This window comes from Bos indicus x Bos taurus, chromosome 11 (genome assembly GCF_003369695.1).
Source record: "Bos indicus x Bos taurus breed Angus x Brahman F1 hybrid chromosome 11, Bos_hybrid_MaternalHap_v2.0, whole genome shotgun sequence".
NCBI classification, from domain to species: domain Eukaryota; kingdom Metazoa; phylum Chordata; class Mammalia; order Artiodactyla; family Bovidae; genus Bos; species Bos indicus x Bos taurus.
Window position 1 is genome coordinate 80325549 of NC_040086.1, and position 25287 is coordinate 80350835.

At 37.9% G+C, this 25287-nt stretch overlaps 1 protein-coding gene across 1 annotated transcript; it reads left to right on the forward strand.

Moving 5' to 3' along the window:
• Positions 1–16110: 16110 nt before the first annotated feature.
• On the forward strand, positions 16111–22605 carry RAD51AP2 (RAD51 associated protein 2). The gene is given in 4 exon segments (XM_027554468.1): positions 16111–17108; positions 17111–19180; positions 19430–19513; positions 22405–22605. Coding segments are annotated over 4 exon segments (3291 nt in total). The 5' UTR covers positions 16111–16129; the 3' UTR covers positions 22563–22605.
• Positions 22606–25287: the final 2682 nt, after the last annotated feature.

Genomic DNA, 25287 nt, shown 5'->3' on the forward strand with positions numbered 1-25287 from the left:
TCTAGATTTATTTGACTGGGCAGCAGTGTTTACAATTGGCATTAGACACTAGAACCAAACCATCTTTTGGCAACCAGTGTAATCATTTGTAAGCCAAGAAAATTTTTATATTCTTCTTTAGGTTGACATCTCTTCCTCTGCTCCCCCTTCCTTTCTCTTCTTCTCCTTGCTGCTGCTGCTGCTAAGTCGCTTCAGTCGTGTCCAACTCTGTGTGACCCCATAGACGGCAGCCCACCAGGCTCCCCCGTCCCTGGGATTCTCCAGGCAAGAACACTGGAGTGGGTTGCCATTTCCTTCTCCAATGCATGAAAGTGAAAAGTGAAAGTGAAGTCACTTCAGTCGTGTCCGACTCTTAGTGACCCCATGGACTGCAGCCCACCAGGCTCCTCCGTCCATGGGATCTTCCAGGCAAGAGTACTGGAGTGGGGTGCCATTGCCTTCTCCGCTTCTTCTCCTTGCTACTGACAAATGAAGGTTGTGCTAGATTATTTTTTTCCCCTAAGTGTTCCTTGGACCTAATCATGGCTTTTCAAGGCCTTTGTAAAAGTTTAAATGGTTTTCCCTTTTAGAGTTTCTGAGGGAAATGTCATACATCTCAACATTTTGTGGGTGATTGTCTATATGTAGGTAACACTTTTTGATCTAAGACAAATAGACTGCCAGTTATTTCTCCAGCAAAGATGGGTTTATTCAGGATCTGCAGAGAATTGCAGTTGAGGTCTGCAGTCATGTCAAGCCACATGCAAGTGCTTGCACAAGCCAGGGAGGGAGAACTTTTTTTATAGAGGGGGAAAGTTGGGAGGACTACAGTAAGCAGCTGCTGCTGCTGCTGCTAAGTCGCTTCAGTCGTGTCTGACTCTGTGCAACCCTATAGACGGCAGCCCACCAGGCTCCTCCATCCATGGTATTTTCCAGGCAAGAGTACCGGAGTGGGGTGCCATTGCCTTCTCCAACAGTAAGCAGAGCCCATGGGTTTTCATTGGCCAGTTTGTTGCCAGGAGAGAAGAGGAGTCTTCCTTCTTCCTGTTGGGCTCTACTATTGTCATATGGTGTGAGGATTCCCGCTTCTGGTCTCTTAACTCTATTTAAATATTTTGAGGTTCCTGACAAAGTTTGACCATGTATCAATGCTTCAAAGATGGATAATTATAGTTTGAGAAAATTAGTTAATAAATAAAATCCAATAGAAAAGGTTTTTTCTTCAGTGGCCTGCATAAGTTAAACTATTGCCTTTTTGAAGAAATTATTTTATCAGAGAGGAGTTTGGAGAGTAAAAGTGGAAAAGATGATGCAGCTATTACATTACTGTGCAAGCAGAAGGCTGTTCATCAGCAAGACACATATATCAGTCTATACTTTTCAGAAGAGGATGGCATCTAATATGGCATCTGATCTAATATTGAGCACATGCATGCGTGCGTGCTAAGTCGCTTTAGTCGTGTCTGACTCTGTGAGACTCTATGGACTGTAGCCCACCAGGCTCCTCTGTCCATGGGGTTCTCCAGGCAAGAATACTGGAGTGGGTTTCCATGTCCTCCTCCAGGGGTATCTTCCTGACCCAGGGATTGAACCTGTGTCTCTTATGTCTCCTGCATTGGCAGGTGGGTTTTTTACCACTAGCGTCACCTAGGAAGCCCCTTGAGTACATTGTGTACTAAATATTGTTTGAATTGAAATGATGTTTTTTTTTTTTTGGTGTATTTGTTTTTGCCCAGCAGAGATTTTATAAGCAAAAAACAAAGAAAACCTCTATGCCTTTTTATGTAGTATTATTGAAGATTAAATTACTACAAAACATGGATGGTCATGCTGCTGCTGCTGCTGCTAAGTTGCTTCAGTCGTGTCTGACTCTGTGCGACCCCATAGACGGCAGCCCACCCAGCTCCCCCGTCCCTGGGATTCTCCAGGCAAGAACACAGGAGTGGGTTTCCATTGCCTTCTCCCATGGATGGTCATAGATCATATTAAAGTAAAATTCTATTTTTAATCCTTTGATTCTTTATATCATTTTTATAATGGAGAACACACATATTTTTCCTTTATAGCCTAATTAGGAGAGCTTGGAAATGTATGGTCACAGTGCTTCTGCTTCTCCTTCTCACCTTTTAGTTTTTCTCATATGAGAAAAAGGATCTTCATACAAACCATGATTGTTGTGGTTCTGTCTTTGCTTAGCTACTCATTATATACCAAGCCCAGCCCCTGTCCTGTTTCTCTGTTTTTTGAAAGATGGCATTGTTATATATGTGTGTGTCTATATATATATATATGTTTTTCCAGGTTATTGTTCAAGACCTGAACTAGATAACTTTTAAGAGTCACCTCTAGAGTCCTTCTGAGTGGTCTCCAGATAGCATGGGTTTAGCTTTTGGAAGTTGATGTGTAACTGTAGTAAGTGAGTGGTTACTACAGTTATATATGGGGGCTTCCCTGGTAGCTCAGTTGCTAAAGAATCCGCCTGCGATGTGGGAGACCCAGGTTTGATCCCTGGGTTGGGAAGATCCCCTGGAGAAGGGAGCAGCTTGCCACTCCAGTATCCTGGACAGGAGAATTCCATGGACTGAGTAGGACACGACGGACCGACTTTCACTTTCACTTTTCAAGTGGGTGATTAGCATGTCTGGCCTCAGGAAAACTGCAAAACAGGTGACACTGCTAACCCTAACCCTAATCTATTCATGATCAAGTACAATGTATAACAAATATTAGGTATATAATGAATATGTGTCAGATAACTTTGTGAAACTGAATATGTATTCTTGTGCTACTTTGTTTCTCATAGGGCATAGCTATCTATGAGAAACTTCTAAAAATTAAGGAATGAGTTGCTGTTTAATAGAATTCTGTGACAGCACACTACAATGGGCAGCTAATTGCGTCTCTGCATGTCCTAAAGTTACATTTCCTTTCCACTTTCTATGATTCTTGGCTGTCTTTTTTCAAGACTCCCTCAAGAACCTCCTCAAGAGAGTCATGGCCTGGGTCACATTTTTCTATCATTAACTCTTCTCTAAAAGATCCACTAATGTATAGAATGTGCGGGGTTCAGTTATGAAGAGTGTGCCCAACTCATTCATTATAATTAGGAATTCTGGGACATATATTATTGATACAATCACAATAGATAGGTTACTATATTATAGTCTCTATGTAGATTTGGTTTTTAAAAATATCACTTTATTTCTTTCAGACCATAGTTATTTTATGTCCTGACTAGGTAGCATTTTCTATAGCCAAACTTCTTGGATTAATGACTTTCCTAATTAGTTCATCCTTATTTCTCTCAGTCCAATGTTAGAGCTATTTCTGCACATCCTTTAATTCTGTGAAAGCAGAGTTCTATTTTTTAGATCTTAGATCCTTTTTGTTTTCTAGTTGAAACTACTCTCCTGAGGCTGTCTAGATCCTGTTTTTCAAGACCCAGTTCAATCTCTCTCCTCTGTAAAGATTTCTCACCTTCCTATCTAAAACTTACTTCATTCTTCACTGAATTCCACAGAGAATGAGATGATTGGATGGAATCACAGACTCAATGGACATGAGTTTGAGCACACTCCAGAAGAAAGAGAAGGACAGGGAAGCCTAGCATGCTGCAGTCCATGGGGTTGTAAAGAGTTAGACATGCCTTAGTGACTAAACAATAACAACAATAAATTTATTGAAATTATTTATTTCAATAAATAGTGCTGCTACTGCTACTGTTAAGTCACTTCAGTCGTGTCCGACTCTGTGCGACCCCATAGACGGCAGCCCACCAGGCTCCCCTGTCCCTGGGATTCTCCAGGCAAGAACACTGGAGTGGGTTGCCATTTCCTTCTCCAGTGCATGAAAGTGAACAGTGAAAGTGAAGTCGCTCAGTCATGACCGACCCTCAGTGACCCCATGGACTTCAGCCCTCCAGGCTCCTCCATCCATGGGATTTTCCAGGCAGGAGTACTGGAGTGGGGTGCCATTGCACTCTTCTTAATAGTGCTAATATTACTCAATTGGTATATAGTCAACCCAACAGTTAAAAATTATTATTATCTATTAGATGGTAATACCCATGTATACACTAGAAATGCAAAGGTAAACAAAGTAACTGTTTTAAGTGTCAAGGAGCTAATAATTTAGTAGAGGAGATAGTATATAACATTATGTAATTTTATAGGTATTACAATAGATGTCTGAAATAATGGGGATATGGATAAAAACTGCTTAGTATGGAGAAGAGAAAAAAAGTTATTTTATAGAAAATTATAGGCTCCTAAGTGGCTGCACGGGCGCAGGAGGGCCTAGAGGAGCTACTCCACATTCAAGGTCAGGAGGGGTGGTGGTGAGGAGATACCCCTCGTCCAAGGTAAGGAGAAGCGGCTGCACTTTGCTGGAGCAACCATGAAGAGATACCCCACATCCAAGGTAAGAGAAACCCAAGTAAGACGGTAGGTGTTGCAAGAGGGCATCAGAAGGCACACACACAAACCATAATCACAGAAAACTAGTCAATCTAACCACACTAGGACCACAGCCTTGTCTAACTCAATGAAACTAAGCCATGCCCTGTGGGGCCACCCAAGATGGGCCAGTCATAGTGGAGAGGTCCTACAGAATGTGGTCCACTGGAGAAGAGAATGGCAAACCACTTCAGTATTCTTGCCTTGAGAACCCCATGAACAGTATGAAAAGGAAAAATGATAGGACACTGAAAGAGGAACTCCCCAGGTCGGTAGGTGCCCAATATGCTACTGGAGATCAGTGGAGAAATGACTCCAGAAAGAATGAAGGGATGGAGCCAAAGCAAAAACAATACCCAGTTGTGCATGTGACTGGTGATAAAAGCAAGGTCCGATGCTATAAAGAGCAATATTGCATAGGAACCTGGAATGTCAGGTCCATGAATCAAAGCAATTGGAAGTGGTCAAACAGGAGATGGCAAGAGTGAACATCGACATTCTAGGAGTCAGCGAACTAAAATCGACTGGAATGGGTGAATTTAACTCAGATGACCATTATATCTACTACTGCGGACAGGAATCCCTTAGAAGAAATGGAGTAGCCATCATGGTCAACAAAAGAGTTCAAAATGCAGTACTTGGATGCAATCTCAAAAACAACAGAATGATCTCTGTTCATTTCCAAGGCAAACCATTCAATATCGCAGTAATCCAAGACTATGTTCCAACCAGTAACGCTGAAGAAGCTGAAGTTGAATGGTTCTATGAAGACCTACAAGACCTTTTAGAACTAATACCCCAAAAAGATGTCCTTTTCATTATAGGGGACTGGAATGCAAAAGTAGGAAGTCAAGAAACACCTGGAGTAACAGGCAAATTTGGCCATGGAGTACAGAATGAAGCAGGGCAAAGGCTAATAGAGTTCTGTGAAGAGAATGCACTGGTCATAGCAAACACCCTCTTCCAACAACACAAGAGAAGACTCTACACATGGACATCACCAAATGGTCAACACTGAAATCATATTGATTATATTCTTTGCAGCCAAAGATGGAGAAGCGCTATACAGTCAGCAAAAACAAGACCGGGAGCTGACTGTGGCTCAGATCATGAGCTCCTTATTGCCAAATTCAGACTTAAATTGAAGAAAGTAGGGAAAACCACTAGACCATTCAGGTATGACCTAAATCAAATCCCTTATGATTATACAGTGGAAATGAGAAATAGATTTAAGGGCCTAGATCTGATAGAGTGCCAGATGAACTATGGACGGAGGTTCGTGACATTGTACAGGAGACAGGGATCAAGACCATCCCCATGGAAAAGAAATGCAAAAAAGCAAAATGGCTGGGGAGGCCTTACAAATAGCTGTGAAAAGAAGAGAAAGAAAAAGCAAAGGAGAAAAGGAAAGATATAAGCGTCTGAATGCAGAGTTCCAAAGAATAGCAAGAAGAGATAAGAAAGCCTTCCTCAGCGATCAATGCAAAGAAACAGAGGAAAACAACAGAATGGGAAAGACCAGAGATGTCTTCAAGAAAATTAGAGATACCAAGGGAACATTTCATGCAAAGATGGGCTCGATAAAGGACAGAAATGGTATGGGCCTAACAGAAGCAGAAGATATTAAGAAGAGATGGCAAGAATACACAGAAGAACTGTACAAAAAAGATCTTCATGACCCAGATAATCACGATGGTGTGATCACTGACCTAGAGCCAGACATCCTGGAATGTGAAGTCAAGTGGGCCTTAGAAAGCATCACTACGAACAAAGCTAGTGGAGGTGATGGAATTCCAGTTGAGCTATTTCAAATCCTGAAAGATTATGCTGTGAAAGTGCTGCACTCAATATGCCAGCAAATTTGGAAAACTCAGCAGTGGCCACAGGACTGGAAAAGGTCAGTTTTCATTCCAATCCCCAAAAAAGGCAATGCCAAAGAATGCTCAAACTACCACACAATTGCACTCATCTCACACGCTAGTAAAGTAATGCTCAAAATTCTCCAAGCCAGGTTTCAGGAATACGTGAACCATGAACTTCCAGATGTTCAAGCTGGTTTTAGAAAAGGCAGGGGAACCAGAGATTAAATTGCCAACATCCGCTGGATCATCGAAAAAGCAAGAGAGTTCTAGAAAAACATCTATTTCTGCTTTATTGACTATGCCAAAGCCTTTGGCTGTGTGGATCACAATAAACTGTGGAAAATTCTTCAAGAGATGGGAACACCAGACCATCTGACCTGCCTCTTGAGAAACCTATATGCAGGTCAGGAAGCAACAGTTAGAACTGGACATGGAACAACAGACTGGTTCCAAATGGGAAAAGGAGTACGTCAAGGCTGTATATTATCACCCTGCTTATTTAACTTATATGCAGAGTACATCATGAGAAACACTGGGCTGGAAGAAGCACAAGCTGGAATCCAGATTGCCGGGAGAAATATCAATAACCTCAGACATGCAGATGACACCACCCTTATGACAGAAAGTGAAGAGGAACTAAAAAGTGTCTTGATAAAAGTGAAAGAGGAGAGTGAAAATGTTGGCTTAAAGTTCAACATTCAGAAAACGAAGATCATGGCATCTGGTCCCATCACTTCATGGGAAATAGATGGGGAAACAGTGGAAACAGTGTCAGACTTTATTTTCTGGGCTCCAAAATCACTACAGATGGTGACTGCAGCCATGAAATTAAAAGATGCTTACTCCTTGGAAGGAAAGTTATGACAACCTAGATAGCATATTCAAAAGCAGAGACATTACTTTGGCAACAAAGGTCCGTCTAGTCAAGGCTATGGTTTTTCCAGTGGTCACGTATGGATGTGAGAGTTGGACTGTGAAGAAGGCTGAGCACCAAAGAATCGATGCTTTTGAACTGTGGTGTTGGAGAAGACTGTTGAGAGTCCCTTGGACTGCAAGGAGATCCAACCAGTCCATTCTAAAGGAGATCAGTCCTGGGTGTTCTTTGGAAGGAATGATGCTAAAGCTGAAACTCCAGTACTTTGGCCACCTGATGCAAAGAGTTGACTCATTGGAAAAGACTCTGATGCTTGGAGGGATTGGGGGCAGGAGGAAAAGGGGACAACAGAGGATGAGATGGCTGGATGGCATCACCGACTCGATGGACATGAGTCTAAGTGAACTCCGGGAGATGGTGATAGACAGGTAGGCCTGGCGTGCTGCGATTCATGGCATCACAGAGAGTGGGACATGACTGAGTGACTAAACTGAACTGAACTGAAGTATGGAATGAATTAATGTATCCTTTAAGAATGAGATTTTGGGCATCATTTGTTCCTAGGTATCTTCCCTAAACTTCCAGACTCGGTTTCGTCTCGTCTCTTCAGTGCTTGGGTATTCCTCTGTTGTAGCACTTATACTATTATATGTCTGTATACTTTATGTGCCTGTTTCTCCTATTATATTGTAAACCCCTTGAAAAAAGGCTGTCTTGATTTTGAATATCTAATACCTAACACAGTTCCTGAAACATGAAAGTGGAAGTGTTAGTCACTCAGTTGTGTCTGACTCTTTGTGACCCCATGGATTGCAGCCCACCAAGCTCTTCTGTCCATGGAATTCTCTGGGCAAGAATACTGGAGTAGGTTACCATTTTCTTCCCCAGGGGATCTTTCACCCAGGGATTAAACCTGGGTCTCCCACATTGCCGGCAGACTCTACCATCTGAGCCATCAGGAAGTCTGGAGCATAATACTCAATAAATGTCTTGAGAATTGAGTAACAACAAGAAAACATGAGTGTTTGGGGAATCGAAAGCAACTTGGTGAGGCAGAGTGTGAGAGGCATGGGAGAAGGGAATGGATTAGTTGGAGATCAGGCTAGAAAACAGTCTAGGACAAAGTTGTGAATGGCCTGATTAACTGGGCTATGTAATGGGCAATGTAGTGTTAGTTTTATATCACCTTTATCCTTTTATATGCATATAACTGTCTGGAATGTATTTGTTAGAGACAAAGATTACATTTTATATGTCATAATATTTACTTCAGTATGAGGCATAGTTTCTTGCAGATAACAGGTATTTCATTCAGCAAATTGAAGGATAATTAAATCAGATGAGAGCATTCACTTAAATTACTTTGAAATTTATGTTATTTAGTTGCCAGTGATTATTTATTGATAGTAAACAGTGACTACATTCTGCCCTAAATAGTGATAGAAGAAGCATTCTTTTGATCCATTCCTTTCCTCTGAACTGAACCTATGGTCATTCTGAAATTATAGAACCATAGGCAAACTTAAAATATTGAGAGAGTTATAAAGAGGAGAGTGAAAAAGCTGGCTTAAAGCTCAACATTCAGAAACGGAGATCATGGCATCTGGTCCCATCACTTCATGGGAAATAGATGGGAAACAGTGGAAACAGTGTCAGACTTTATTTTTGGGGGCTCCAAAATCACTGCAGATGGGGACTGCAGCCATGAAATTAAAAGACGCTTACTTCTTGGAAGGAAGGTTATGACCAACCTAGATAGCATATTGAAAAGCAGAGACATTACTTTGCCAACAAAGGTCCGTCTAGTCAAGGCTATGGTTTTTCCTGTGGTCATGTATGGGTGTGAGAGTTGGACTGTGAAGAAAGCTGAGCACCAAAGAATTGATGCTTTTGAACTGTGGTGTTGGAGAAGACTGTTGAGAGTCCCTTGGACTGCAAGGAGATCCAACCAGTCCATTCTAAAGGAGATCAGTCCTGGGTGTTCTTTGGAAGGAATGATGCTAAAGCTGAAACTCCAGTACTTTGGCCACCTCATGCGAAGAGTTGACTCATTGGAAAAGACTCTGATGCTGGGAGGGATTGGGGGCAGGAGGAAAAGGGGACGACAGAGGATGAGATGGCTGGATGGCATCACTGACTCGATGGACATGAGTCTGAGTGAACTCCGGGAGTTGGTGATTGACAGGGAGGCCTGGTGTGCTGCAATTCATGGGGTCACAAAGAGTAGGACATTACTGAGCGACTGAACTGAACTGAACTGAACTGATACTTTTTTGTATGTGGCAAATTTAGGATTCTTCACCCATAAAAATTATCAAATGAGATGAAAACAAACTAACAGAGTTTTGTTTTGTTGTGATAAAGTTTTCACAATATGTCCTGGTACCAATATATAATCTGTTGAATTGCCTCTCTGAGTCGGATGTGGCCTAGCAATTGCACACACATGCACGCACACATGCACTACTTTAGCCAGACAAGACACAAAAACTCCCTGGCTTACCACAGCTACAATTCTGTAGTGAGAATTGATTTACAGAGTAATGTATCTGAAGTATTGTAAAATAGAGTTTGATTCAATACTATGCTGGTAACTGTTTGACACGTGGCTTGTCTAGAACTTAAAAAAAAAAAAAAAAAAAAAACCCCTAATTTGTAGTGTTTCTGATTTTGGCAATTTAAATAGAAATACTTCCATCAAGGCCTACTCTAAGCTACCCACAGGATATTACTGAAATGGAGGGTTGGATAGAGATGCTGACATTCATCAAACTGTAAGAACTAGTCTAACACCTTGCTGCTGCTGCTAAGTCGCTTCAGTCGTGTCCGACTCTGTGCGACCCCATGGACTGCAGCCTACCAGGCTTCTCCGTCCATGGGATTCTCTAGGCAAGAACACTGGAGCGGATTGCCATTTCCTTCCCCAGTGCATGAAAGTGGAAAGTGAAAGTGAAGTCGCTCAGTCGTGTCTGACTCAAAGCGACCCCATGGACTGCAGCCTACCAGGCTCCTCCATCCATGGGATTTTCTGGGCAACAGTACTGGAGTGGGGTGCCATTGCCTTCTCCCAACACCTTGCTAGTTCGATGTTAATAATAACTATCATAACTTAAGAAATGTTTAATAAATATCTATTTACATGTCCAACTCTGTTCTAAATGCTTTGCATGATGTACTTCATTTAAATCACAATAGCCTAAGAGATAAATTCTATTACTACTTTACAATTCCCATTTACAGGGATCTGTCTCAGAAAGGTTAAGTAATTGGCTCAGATTACAAAAGCAGGAAAAAGTAGACCATAGATTTAAACACAGACAGTTTAATTCCAGAGCCTACTCACCTCAGTGTTATTCTATATTGCCTTCAGGATAAAAAAAATTACGTTCAGTGTAGTTTTTAATGTTAACTCTATTTTGTATTTAATGTAAATATATATAATTCCTTCAAATTTTAAAGTATATTATAGTTTTATAAATTTGCAATGCCCAGCTAAATATTTATTACGCAACCAACCATAAAAAAATGACTAATCTCAGCAAAAAAATTGTACAAAAGGAGAAGGCAATCTAAGTAATTACAAGTTTGTATGATAAAAATAATTATAGACATTTTGCCATCTCAAAATCTTGAAAAGATTCTTGTAAAAGGCTAATTGAAAAGAATTCACAATTATTTTTTAAAAGAGGTGTTATTTACAATTGTATGAATTTCAAAATAATACAGACTCTTGCTTTTATCTCAGCAACAAAGAATCTTTTAATTGTTGCTGAAATTTATTAGACCATCAAAGAAATGTTGGAAATAGTTGAACATTTCCCCTGGTTTTCCAACAGTCAGGGCTTAGGAAAAAAAATATCTTTGAATAGCTAACCATGCAAAAATATAATAGTACATTAGTGAAATCATATTTAGAACTAAAGAATGAGGAGCAGATGAAACTGTGGGTGTCTAAACATACAACATAGCTGTAAACTGGAAGGAATTCAGAAGACTTTTAAGTAAAGCCTGACATCATACTTACACAAATGAACCAGCATATGCCCAAGACTTAAAGATGTGAAAGGACTTTATATATTTGAAGAATGGTGAAAAGCTTAGTGATGCAGGAAATCAAGTTGTGTTGTGTAATAAGATAAAAAGCAGCTGAAAAAACAGTTTGGAGAACTACAAAGAACTTTGCATATCAAATTAAAGAGCCTGTATTTTATTCTATGGGCATCAACGAGTCAAGAGAGGTTCTTGGTTAGGAAACAAGCAACAAAGCGATTAATATTTTAGGAAAAAAAATCTCATGATAGTGGTGGGTGGAAGTCAAAGAGAAGACTAGTAAAAAGACCATCTTTTTACTATTCTCAACAGGAGGTGATGAGGGTTTAAAATAAAGCAGATGTGTTAGGGATAAAAAGTAAAGGATTCATTCCTGGGTCATAAGGGATAAAGAGTAGAGGAGTCATTCCTGGGTCATATTTAATATAGAATTAAAAAGATTTGATGAATGTCTACATAGGGATTGGGTGATGAGGAAACACTGTAAGAGAGAAAAAAATTAAGGATAACAAGAAGAGTTTCTAGTTCAGAAGACTGGGTAGATAATGATGTTATTAATAAAATGGGTAATGAGGAGATAGTTTAAAACTCAAAGTATTTGTATATACATTGTCTCATTTAAGACTTTTATAAGTTACTGTTGTTACTCAGCTGAAAGGTTAATTGCATATGTGGATGTACAGAACATCACAGTTTTCTTAAATATTTTCCCAACTAGAGCTTCTTAGTGACTATAAAGAATGCTTTTTGTGTTATTTATAGCCATATTTATTTCAAACATTTTTTGTAAATGGTGGCATTTCTTCTTTAACCCCTGTATTTGTTTCAAATATTTTTGTTAGTTGTTCTTATTAAGTGTTTAAAATATATTTGTTAACTTGTTGGTCTGAAAGTTTTAGGTTGAGTGTATTTATTCATCATTTATGTGCTTTATTAAAAGATATAAAAGAGAAAAACTGCCCTGTCAAATATCTGGTCTTACCATGAAACTTAAATGACATTAAAACCAGTAATATTTAAAGTCAGTTTTTGGCTTTATGCTGATATGAGCTCAATCAACTCTCCATTTTATCGTATAAAATCAAAACCAAAAGCAGAAGCTTAAAATATACTTAATACACCACTAAATGCATTTGGATTAGTAAAAGTGTTGTTGTTGTTATTTAGTTATTTAATCATGTCCAACTCATGTGCGACCCCACTAGGCTCTTCTGTCCATAGGATTTCCCAGGCAAGAATTCTGGAGTGAGTTGCCATTTCCTGCTACAGGGGATCTTCCTGATCCAAGGATTGAACCTGCATCTCCTGCAATGGCAGGTGGATTCTTTACCACTGAGCCCACCAGGGAAGCCCAGGGGTAAAAGTATAGTAACAGTAATATTCCTACATTCTATTTCATTAATTGAAGTTAACTATGGCACTGGGGATGTACCCTACTCCAGTATTCTTGCCTGGAAGCTCCCATGGATGGAGGAGCCTGGTAGGCTGCGGTCCATGGGGTCACTAAGAGTCGGACACAACTGAGTGACTTCACTTTCACTTTTCACTTTCATGCATTGGAGAAGGAAATGGCAACCCACTCCAGTGTTCTTGCCTGGAGAATCCCAGGGACGGCGGAGCCTGGTGGACTGCCGTCTATGGGGTCACACAGAGTCGGACACGACTGAAGCGACTTAGCAGCAGTAGCAGCAGCATGGCACTGGTGATGTAAAAATGAAAAGATCTTTGCCCTAATTGACAAGGCTAGTAGAGGGGATGTAAACAACTTAATACAATGTTTTAAGTGTTATAGTATAGTTGAAAATAAACTTCTATAGGAACAGAGATGAGGATCTAAGTAATATTTCCTAAGATTTGGATAGGGCAAGAATGCGATAAAGATGCTCCCTCAGTGGAGGTAACTTTTGGGTAGAACCCTTTTACACTGAAAATGAATTTGTCAAATGGAGAAAGAGATGGGCATTGAAAACATACATGAAAAGACAAGAAAATAACAGTCTGGTGTAGGCAGCACAGGGCAAATTATAAAACCAGATGAAGCCATAAAAGTTAAGGTAGGATCTAGTTGTGAAGATCTGCCATACTGAGCTAAGGACATTGGTCCTCAGGCATCCTGAGGTACTGGGTGAACTTTTGAATTTAACAGGAACTTGTGTCATATTTTCAGTATGGTATTTATCTCATTCTTTCCTTCAGAGCTGCACTGTAATAGGACACAAAGCTGAAAGGAATGACAGATGCTGGCCTTAAAGCTCAGTTTATTGTTATTAAAGGAGGTAGGATTTTTCAAAGGAAGGGCAGGTAAAGTGATACAGAAAAATGGGACAATTAAAATGGGCTTTCAAGAGTAGGTAAGATTAGAAGTCTCATGTGTATTTAGATTAAAATGAGTTGAAGATACAATTTTTTTGCACTTATCACTTGTAACTAGTCTATTTTCAAGACAGCATTTTACAACTCAAGGAAAATGCACATAGTAGTTTCAATAGACATTGATTAAAATGACAGTGGTCATTAATGTTGAAACAAGTAAGTTCAAGGAAAGATTTTTTCTGACTTTATTGCTATAAATTTTTTCAAAACAGAAAAAAACATACATTCCTATACACTTAACAGCATCTTAGACATAGTTCTCAAACAAATGTTGAATTAAATGGAAAACTGAGTTTTATTTGAATTCTAGTCCTTAATGCAGTTTTAAAATAATGGTGTGATGGAGATTTTAAAAACTGTGTGTTCTTGGGAAAACTAGCAAGTTGAAGAAAAAAAACACCAAGTTACAGATCTATCTAGAATCACAAAGCTATAACAGTTACTATACTGATAGAAAGCTTATTTCTAATATTATGTCACTATACCAATTACATCTACTGAGAGTTGGACTATAAAGAAAGCTGAGCGCTGCAGAATTAATGCTTTTGAACTATGGTGTTGGAGAAGACTGTTGAGAGTCCCTTGGACTGCAAGGAGATCCAACCAGTCTATCCTAAAGGAGATCAGTCCTGGGTGTTCATTGGAAGGACTGATGCTGAAGCTGAAACTCCAATATTTTGGCCACCTGATGTGAAGAGTTGACTCATTTGAAAAGACCCTGATGCTGGGAAAGATTGAGGGCAGGAGGAGAGGGGGATACAGAGGATGAGATGGTTGGATGGCATTACCGACTCAATGGACATGGGTTTGGGTGAACTCCAGGAGCTGGTGATGGTAGAGAGGCCTGGCGTGCTGTGGTTCATGGGGTCACAAAGAGTTGGACACGACTGAGCAACTGAACTGAACTGGCTATGCAAGTCAGTCTATGGGTTGGTCAAAGCATACAACAGAGTGCATTTGAATGGAGTGTAGAATTATGGAAAATCTGAGATTAAAAAAAAAACAATGCAACCAAAGATATATAGGAACAGCACTTTGAGAACTTGCTGATATATAACCTGAACTATTGCCACATTTATATTTATAGTGTTGATGAAGTGCTTATACTGTAAGGCTTTCTATAAATTTAAGTAAACATTTGTCTGGAGGAATTCACAAGCTAAAGTAACGTCTAGAATTGGAATTATAATATATCTAAGAATATTTATGAGACAAGAGGCTGATGAACAGTTTATTAAGTAAAGCAGTATGCCAGTCATAGTTTGCCATTTATACACTTAGAGTTTCTGAGATTTTATATATATATATATATATGTATGTATCTATGAATGTACAGCTTATCAACTTTGAAACTAGTATCAAGGGGATAGAAGCTTCTGATTACTGAACAGTAATGATATATTTCATAATGAACATATATATAAGAATAATATTAAGCACTTTGAAAATAGCTTTCTTTAGAATTATGACATTCACAAAAATCAGAATTGACTGAAGAGAATAAATATATTGCTTTCAAACCAGAAGAAAAAGAAAAATAACATTTACAAAATTTATTACGTGAGTCAGAACTGTCTGATTACACTTACAATAAATAGAATACTTGAAACATATAATTTTTAAGTAATTGTATTCACAACAGGGCTTCCCTGGCGGCTCAGAGGTTAAAGCGTCTGCCCGCAATGCGGGAGACCTGGGTTAGATCCCTGGGTCGGAAAGATTCCCCGGAGAAGGAAATGGCAACCTACTCCAGTATTCTTGCCTGGAGAATCCCATGGACGGAGGAGCCTGGTGGGCTACAGTCCACGGGGTTGCAGAGTCGGACACGACTGAGCGACTTAAAAAAAAATCACAACATTGGGAAAGAAAACTCCACAGTGCATTGAAAATCTTCTACAGTCTTAAAGTGTAGATTAATAGTTATCTGGATAATAATTTCCACACGACTTTTCCCCTGAAATATTCAGATTGTTAAGTACCAGTCCTGCCTTCTCTCAAAACACACTTCAAGACTGAAGTGGGAATATGATTGTAAACGCCATTGGCATCATTAAGAGCACTTTAGGAAGTTTTACCACACATAGGGAGATTTGGTCTGGTGTTTACAGAGCTACACGGTTTCAATGGACAAGATAGTCCAGAGAAACTGTGGAGACGTTCTTCTGAGAAAAAACAGAATTTTAGAATTTTAAAAATACAGCCGTGTCCGTTCACAAATTAAAAAAAAAAAGATTCTGACTTTTCTCTTTAATTCTACCAGAGGGAAGAAAAAGTTTAGATCAGCTACAATTGTAACAATAGCAAGGGGCGCTAACAATAGACAAAATAACGGTCACAGGCGGTTGGTGTTTTTTGAAGTAGAGACTATGTGGGCGGGGCTCGCTGCAGCAGGGTGGGTGGGGGCGTGGCCCTGGGGGCGTGTCAGGGGCGTGACCGAGGCGGGGCTGGAGGGGGTGTGTTGCTTAAGAGCCGCCTCGGGCCGGCTCAGAGACCCGAGTCTGCCCGGAACCTGTGACAGAATACCTCAGTTCGCTGTCATGTCACTCACGCAGCGCGCGCCGCAGGTTTCCGAACTCGGGGAGCCTGCCTCCCCTTTACCACCTGCTGACGACCCTGATTCCCTACCACCCCGTAGTAAGAGGCCCCGTCTTGAGGAGACCGGTGGTGTTTCTGAGGTGGAGTGGAGGCTGCCTTTGGTGCCTTGCTTGTCTGAGGTGGAAAAAGTCTGGGAGTTGTCGCTCAGACCCCTCACAGCGCTCATGATTTCAACTGAGGAGATTTTTGGTAACGCCACAGGCTCGTGTGTGAAGAAATCTGTAAGTGGGAAACAGATATATAATCCGGAAGGCCAAAATAGCAAATTTGAGATGAATAGTTGTTTGCGGTCTCTACCCTCACAAAATTTTGTTTCTGGTGTGAAGACTTCTAGAACGTCTTGTGAACCAGGGCTGTATGCCAGAGAGATTTTCAGTGTGCATTGCACTGATAGATTTGAAATAGAGACTGGTCAGCTGTCCCACGCCTCTGTACACGATGTACATGTAATTAAAAACGAGGATGGACAATATTTAGTTCAGGAGAGAGACAATAGTCAGGAAGACAATAATGACATAAAACTGACAGAAAATCCATTTTTAGATATTACCTTTTACAAGGACACCAAATCAACATTTCATGATATTAAGAACAGATGTAAAGCTGGTAGTGTTATGCCATCAAATAAAAAAGAAAATAGCGTTCCAGCATCTACGCTAAAAATACCAAAATCTCAAAACCAGCGCGGCATGGAAATTGCCAAACCTAGCTATTTTAGAGATAAGAGTACAACAAGTATCCCTGAGTTTCCAACTGATTTAAATAGCAAAATGTCCTCTGTCTATTTAAAGGAAATAGGGAAGAAAAATGACAAAAATGAGGCATATGTTAGGGATTTCACAAACACTCACTGGTCCCAAAATGGACCTGATGTTAAGAAGCAAAAGTTACAGAATGATAAAAAAATTGTGGATGCAGAAAATATTTTTCTGAGTGTTATGAAAGTAACCACCAGTCAGTCAGCAACCAAAGTGTTTGTGTGAGAAAAAAAGACTTGATCAGTTTACACTACTATAATCACAGTAGTATCAAGTTTGATGCAATAGACTCCGCAAAGAATTTCACTATAAAACTAGAAAATGCAAATTGCAAGGAGACAGAAACATGCCTGTACAGCTACATATTTACCAGATTGGAAAAACTGCAAAGCTGGGACTGTAACATTATATATATTTTGAGAAAAAATAGGGAAAATAGTTGGACTATGGATAGTTACAAGGTGAAATATGAAAATATGAAAAAAGCTGGAGAAATACTGAATTTGCAACAATTATTAGAAATAGATCTAAGTAAAGGAAATTATCACAATATGAAAGTCATGAAAACACATGATGAAAAAGCAAAGCCTCTCATGACAGAAACACTGGGTAGTCAAAAAGCTTTAAAGCAAATTTTTTGCTTGAAAGATAAAGGAGAAAAAGATAATATGCTATACTTCAGACATTATACCACACAAAAAGATTTTCATTTAAGCAGTTATTTTGAAAGTTTCATTACAGAAATTTTTTATTTCCATGAAAGTATTTCAGGAAATCAAAAAGATAATAATATCTTAACCTGGTATGGAATTTTGAAGTGTAAAAAGCAAATTGATGTTCAAAATCTAATAACTGAGACTATGAATGTCAGTATAAATAATGATATTTCAAGCATATGTTTACAAACCAATGTTTTGGACCCTCTAAATATTATATTGAAAACCAGCATAACTTCTTTGCTCAATGACTTTGTCTCTTTTACAGTAGTTGAAAATGATTCTAAATTAGAAGAGGGATGCATTTTCAAATGGATAATGTATTTGAATTATCCAAAAAACATCACATTGGAAAGTCATACTGTATGTTCAGTCAGGATTTTAACTTTTTCAAGACTATTAGACAATAATATGAAACCTAAGTTAAAGAAAAGAAAGCTATTTAAAAGTGAACAAATTTTTGAAGAGCCTAAGAAAAAACTTACCAATTCCTTCAGTATGACAAGTAAAAACATACACTTTCCAATTTTTGAAACATATGAAAAAATTCCTCTTTTAATGGACTTTGATGACATTGATGAAGAAAAGCAAAAGCAGAAAAGTTTTAATTTTAACTACATATTTAAAGATTTCTTCAATACTAGGCAACAGGCTATACAGGCAAGCCATGACAAAAAGCATAGTGAACAAACCAATCCCATGACTGTAACTCAGGTGCTAGGTTTTGGGAACTTGATAAATGAAATTGAAGATAAAAAGTACGACTTAACTTTGAAGGAGGAAGGAAAAATCACAACACAAAATTTAACAAACTTTTGCCAAGGTCATGAAGACATTAAGACAGAAAAAGAAGAGAAAAATAGTTTTTATTCAATGGATGACATGTTTATTGTGCAACCAGTTTCATTAATGACTAAATTGGATGTGGAAGAGACTAAATATGTTAATCAAAGTAATGTAGTTGACAGAAATGAATATGAGAGTACTTTTCAAGAAAGTGAGTTAGCTAATTCAAAGCATTTTCATCCAAAGAATGACTCTTCAGAATGTTTTAATCATCAGTTTGAAACTCATTTGAGTGTAGGGAACAATGAATGTTTTCAGGACTTAACTGCCAAGTGTTTATCAACAGACGTTCTGACAATAGCAAACAATTTTGAAATGAAGAGTAAATTTAATTTAGTGCTTGAAGAACTTCGTATGTTTCATGAAATTAGTAAGGAAAATGAAATTCTAAGCACTGTGGAAACCAACAATAGGCAAGAAAATTACTTTGTAGAAAGCAATGCTGTTGAGGAGGTAAAAATGGAGATAAAAAAAGGTTTGAAAATGGGTACAGAAAACAAATTATGTTCATCTTCTTTGCTTGGTGATATGATAGCAAGTCCGAATATGCATAAAAAACACCAAAGTTTATTTAAGTGGAAAACAGTACCCAAAAATGGTGAACAGGAAGTTCCTAATGATTGCTGCCTAAGAACACCAGAGGAAGAATTACTTTATTCTACTTCTAAGGAAGGTATGAAATTGATTTTAAAATGTACTTTCTGAGATAAAATACGGCATTTTTTTTCTGTGTAGGCCAAATATATAATTTTGGCAAAAAAGAAAGTAAGGTGTAAGACAGTATTTATTGATGTTATTATTTTTCTATTATATATAAGGAACGAATGGGAGGGAATATTTCTGAAAAAGTAATTTGTTTATAGTATTGACACTTCATATAAAAAGTTACTTTTTGTTATAACACATTGATCTTTATTTTCAGATTGTGAAAATCCTTCACCTGAAAGACCAACTTCTTTCTCTGATGAATTTAAGGAAGAAAAATTTAATTATCTACTGAAGGCAGGTAGGAGTTTTGGTTATTTTCTTTAATACTTTATAAGATGATTACTGCATTCTTGTATTTTTAGCATAAGGAAAATATGCTAAGTTGTTAAAAAATAAATACAAAAATGTAATACTTTTGTAAACATTAAATTTATTGATACAAATTCCTACAGGTAAAAATTGGCTAAAAATGAAAAAAATCATTTAGAATGTAACTAGAAAATATACTTTATAAAACTTTACATATTTTCAGTGATGTCTTGCAATCGCTATATGATAAGATAGGTATTATATATATCTAGTATGTATATCTAATATATGTAACATTAATTAGCAAAAGCAAAAAAGGCATTTGTCTAAGTTAGATTTACATTGGTGTTACTCCCAATTATAAATTTAGTATCATTGTTTTCTATCCTTTAAATATTATAGGGCTGTTTATATGGACATTTTATATTGTAATTTTGAAAGAAATTAGCACCATTTACATATATTAACATAATTTAGTACTATGGCATTTAAATGTTTGATTATAAAAGAATCAAACTAAAGAAAAGTTAAACAGCTAACCTTATTCTTTGCCTAAGAGGTCTGTAATATCAGAATAAAATACACTAAGTCTACCATCTGTTCTAACTTGTAGTACCAATGAAGATGAGGTAGGGGTTGGATTGAAATTAGGGAATTCTTTTCTTTCTTTCTTTTTTTTTTTAGGGAATTATTTTCTAAATGACTACATTTTCATTTGATCTGAAATTGCTGGTTTTATACAAGACTAGATCTAGAAAGAATAATGATGTAGGTGAAATACATTTATCAAAATATCTTCAGTCTTGCATCACTTCTCAAAGCATTTCTCCTGGCTTCTCATTAGAAGAAAATGCTGTCCCTGACACTTTTATTCAGTCACTTCAAAACTGCATAATTTCTTTTTTCTTAGCTTTCAATGAAATACTCTTAAAAATTAATCCAGGTCCTTGGAAGATCAAAAGCCTGTGGGTTTTCTCCCCTGAAAAAAGGAAATAATTTAAGGAACAATACTCTATGAGACCGAAAGCTGGGTAGTAGAATTAGCCTGAAAAGGATAGGGGTTGTTTCTTCTAGAACAGGAAGAAAGGAAGAAATTGGGTTTAGGAACATATTCTCTGATAGAGGAAGATTATTAGAGAACACAAACCCATATTGTCCTCTTGATGATAATTGTGTTAATGAAATGGATATTTAAGACAGATTAAAGTATGTGCCTCAATCGGGAAAGAAATGTTACATTTGTTGGAAATATCTGAACCCATAATACTCTATTGTGGCTTCACGAGGAAAGATACCTCCTTGTCAAGAAATATGAAAAATAATGTTAGAGGTCAGCCAAAATTACTTAATACTATGTTAGGATCATTGTGAAGCCTCTTTCAAAGTGCATAAAAATGGAATGATATACCTGGGATTTGTTAAAATCCATAGTGTAAGGGAAAAGTTGGGAGGTACTGGGGAAAATGGACTAATTATGGACTAAAAATGGACTAATTCTGGGTCCCTACTTACGCAGGGTATTTTTAAAGGTATTGAAAGACTTCTGATTGTGCAGAAATGTTTTTGATACCCACCCACTTGTCATCATGATGCCTCCAATTAAAGTTTCTGCTACCAACATTTCTAGCACATCCTATCTCCCTTTCTGTCTCTCTCCTTTCTCTGTGGTATGGAGGAGGCAAATACTTTGAGTGTGTCAAATGGCAGCTAGCCAGTATGCCAGGAGCTTTATATATCATTTAATACCAATACTTCTCTAATTTTAATGTGTATGTATATGTCAACCAAAGAATATCACGAGTCACCTGATTCTACAAGGAGTGAGTCATTAACCACTGCACTTGCTAATCTCTAGCATAGTCTGAAAGGAGTTTAGGAATTCTGTGCTCTGGAAAAACTGGCAGAACAGGTCTTCAGATAGATATTTTCAAGAGAAAATTGTATGAACCCAATTTCTTGCATCTTCCCATACTTAGAAAAGCACTGAAATAATTGACTAAAATATCTGTTCCTCCTAACTGGCACTAAGCTTCTACCAAGATGTGAGTCTGGTTGCATATACCTCTTCTCCAAAATCACATGTATGCTCACCTCCTCTCTAAACTGTCCACAGCAGTTCTTCAGAGCTATCTGAGAGGCTGTATCCAGAGGGTATACTCCTCAGTAAGTCCCCAAACAAAACTGAAACTCACAGCTCTCCGTTCAGTTCAGTTGCTTAGTTGTGTCCGACTCCCAGAGTTTACTCAAACTCATGTCCATTGAGTCAGTGATGCCATCCAACCATCCCATCCTCTGTCGTCCCCTTTCCATTCCGCCTTCAATCTTCCCTAGCATCAGGGTCTTTTCCAATGAGTTCTTCGCATTAGGTAGCCAGATGTTTTGAACTTTTTACAAAATGTTAGTGTCATGTTAAATAAAACTTCAAAATTAGAGCTCTCCATTGATACATGAAGATGAAATACATTTGTGCTGTATTATCTATAATAATCTCTATTAGAAGCCACATGTACATATTAATGATATAGTCTAATAACTTCTAATGGAAAAATAACATAGTCTTTACAGCCACTACATCATGTTAAGTTTAAACTCTATATAGTTTTGTTGATGTTAAGCCAGATTGCATGACTGGAATGCTGATTTTATTTAATTGCTATGTTATGTTATGTTGGGCAAGTTACTTATCATTTTTGTGCTGAGTTTTCCACATTTAAAAAATGGAGATAAGAGTAAGTAAACTAATGCACTCAAAGCACTTAGCTCAGTGACTCAGTAAATGTTGTTAGTATCGTGATTTTAGAAGTTAGGAATCATTTTTAAGCATAGAAACTATGAGTGATTTTTACTCCCTTATGTACCTTTATTGTCTTATATTTTTAGGTAGCAGTTTTTCATATGGAATTTCAAGAGTACTACCTCTTAAGACATGCGGTCGACCAATCAGGGTTGGATTGTCAAGAAAAGCCAAGCTTAAACAACTTCATCCCTATCTGAAATGAATATGTTTTGAGAACTTAAAAGAAGATTTTGGACTTTAATATTTCAAAACATTTCACATCTATAAATCTTTTGTTTCTTTCTTTGGATAAATGCTTTCTTCCAGCTTAGAAGTTTGTGTATGTGTGTATCTAATGTGTATATCTTGAAGAAGGCAATGGCACCCCACTCCAGTACTTTTGCCTGGAAAACCCCATGGACGGAGGAGCCTGGTAGGCTGCAGTCCATGGGGTCGCTGAGGGTCTGACGCGACTGAGCGACTTCACTTTCACTTTTCGCTTTCATGCATTGGAGAAGGAAAGGGCAACCCACTCCAGTGTTCTTGCCTGGAGAATCCCAGGGACGGGGAAGCCTGGTGGGCTGCCGTCTATAGGGTTGCACAGAGTCGGACACGACTGAAGCAACTTAGCAGCAGCAGCAGCAGCAGCAATGTGTATATCTATCTTTAAATGTTATAAAATACTTCATTAATGTTTTCATAGCATATTAATAAATATATACATGAAGGCTTTTCATAGTCTTATAAAATATGTCAACTTATTTTCATGATATATGTATATAAAGTGTTTGTGGAGAGCATTGGTAGTATTTATTGGTTTCTGAAAAGAATCTATGACTCCTAAAAATGTCACAAACTAACTGTTCTAATCCACTCTCCCTATTTTTAAAGTGAAAAAAACAGAGGTACAAAGAGGATGGGTAAATTTTTCAAGACCACTTAGTCAGGATTGAAGGGCTTCCCTGGTAGCTCAGTTGATAAAGAATCCACCTGCAATGCGGCTCGACTTCTGGATCAGGAAGATCTTCGGAGAAGGGACAGGCTACCCAATCCAGTATTCTTGGGCTTCTTGATGGCTCAGCTGGAAAGAATCCACCTGCAATGTGGGAGACTTGGGTTTGATCCATGTGTTGGGAAGATCCCCTGGTAGAAGGGAACAGCTACCCACTCAAGTATTAGTCCATGGGGTCTCAAAGAGTCAGACATGACTGAGTGACTTTCACTTTTTATTTTAGTCAGGATTGAAATAAAAGCACTCTCCTCTGTAGCAATTTTTTCACCTTTCTCTGAATTCACTTTCTAGTTTTTGTTTTCCCCTCCAGAGTCTTATCTTTGGCTAGAGCAGAATTATGATCATGTAGTTATCAATTAATTAATTTATAAAACAAACATATTTTGATACTCCTGCTATTGTATTAGGCTCAGTAATAGAATGTATAAAAAGACATGTATAAGACCTGCCTTAATGAGCTTACATTTTATACACAGATAAAATATATGATTTGTATAATTTAAAGATATAATTTAAAGGTCACCATTAGTAGAGCAATAGTTTTCAAAACATTTAGCAGAGAAATAGCAATAAAGTGGGCTACTTAGCAAAAAGTAAGGAAAAAAGGAAGTGTCAAGAAAGGATAAAATCAGAAAAAGGAAGACTGATGTATCAGTTCACAAATAAATGTGACTGGATTAAATTATCCTACTACAAGCCAAGGTTCTCAGACACACTAAATACCATTTCAAATTCAGCTCTATTCATTAATTTTCATTCCCCACCATGTACTTGGTAACTTCAACATCCTGCTCTAATTTCTTATTTTTCCCCACAGAACTCACCACCTTCTCACACACATATAATTTATATCTTGCTAGAATGCAAGACCCTTGAAGGCAGGTTTCTTAAGAGTACCTGCCCCTTGTAAGTACCCATAAAATATTTGCGTGTACAAGTGAATAAATTTCTACACCAGGTCATAATAGCTATGTCTTTTGAATGCTTAATAGCTTTATGACCTTGGGAAAGTCTAAAAAGGGGATAATAATATCTCATGGGATCATTGTGATGTTAAATGAGCTAATGCATGTGATAGATTCATAATAGCTTTGATATTAGTAGAAACTTCTCAGTAATGAAAAATAATGTACTGATACACAGTAAATACTCAATAGCTAGTCACTAGAATGTTTTGACTTTTTCTTTTTTTCTGTATCTTGAATTAGATTATCTTTGGGATTATGCCTACTCCTTTGAGTCTGTTGAAGATATTCCTTTAACTTTTTTTTCTACACAGGTCCTTATCTTCCTTCTCCTTCTTTTTATTATTTTTATAAGTTCCATGTTGGATTTTTATTTCATTTTATACATGGCAGATCTCATCACAATCAAAGTTTGTCTTCACAGACCTTGGTCCTTTTCCCTATTCTTTGTTGCTGTGTGTGAATACTGAATTCCATTCTCATATCAATTTCTCTAGGACAAATTTTTATGCTCCCAGTCTTATTCTTAATTTTAGGAAGCTTTTATATATGCTTTCATTTTTTCTCTAGTAAATGGTGCATAAACTTACAACCACTACAGTTCTTTCACACTCTGAACTACATAATAAGTATAAACTCCTAGCACATACCATTTCTATGCTGCTACACCATTACTGGGCTTCCCTAGTGGCTCAGACAGTAAAGAATCCACTTACTATGCAGGAGACCTGGTTCAATCCATGGGTCAGGAAGATCCCTTGGAGAAAGGAATGGCTACCCACTCCAGTATTCTTGCCTAGGGAATTCCATAGACAGAGAGCCTGGTGGGCTGCAGTCCATGGGGTTGCAAAGAGTCAGACACGACTGAGGGACTAACACTTCTTCACTTCACACCATTACTATTAATAGCTTGATCTATAGAGCTTTTCTTATTAAAATTTTGAGAAAGATTACACCTCCTCAAATTGAAATTTGCTCATACTAGCATCATTATTCAAGTACTCCTTCCC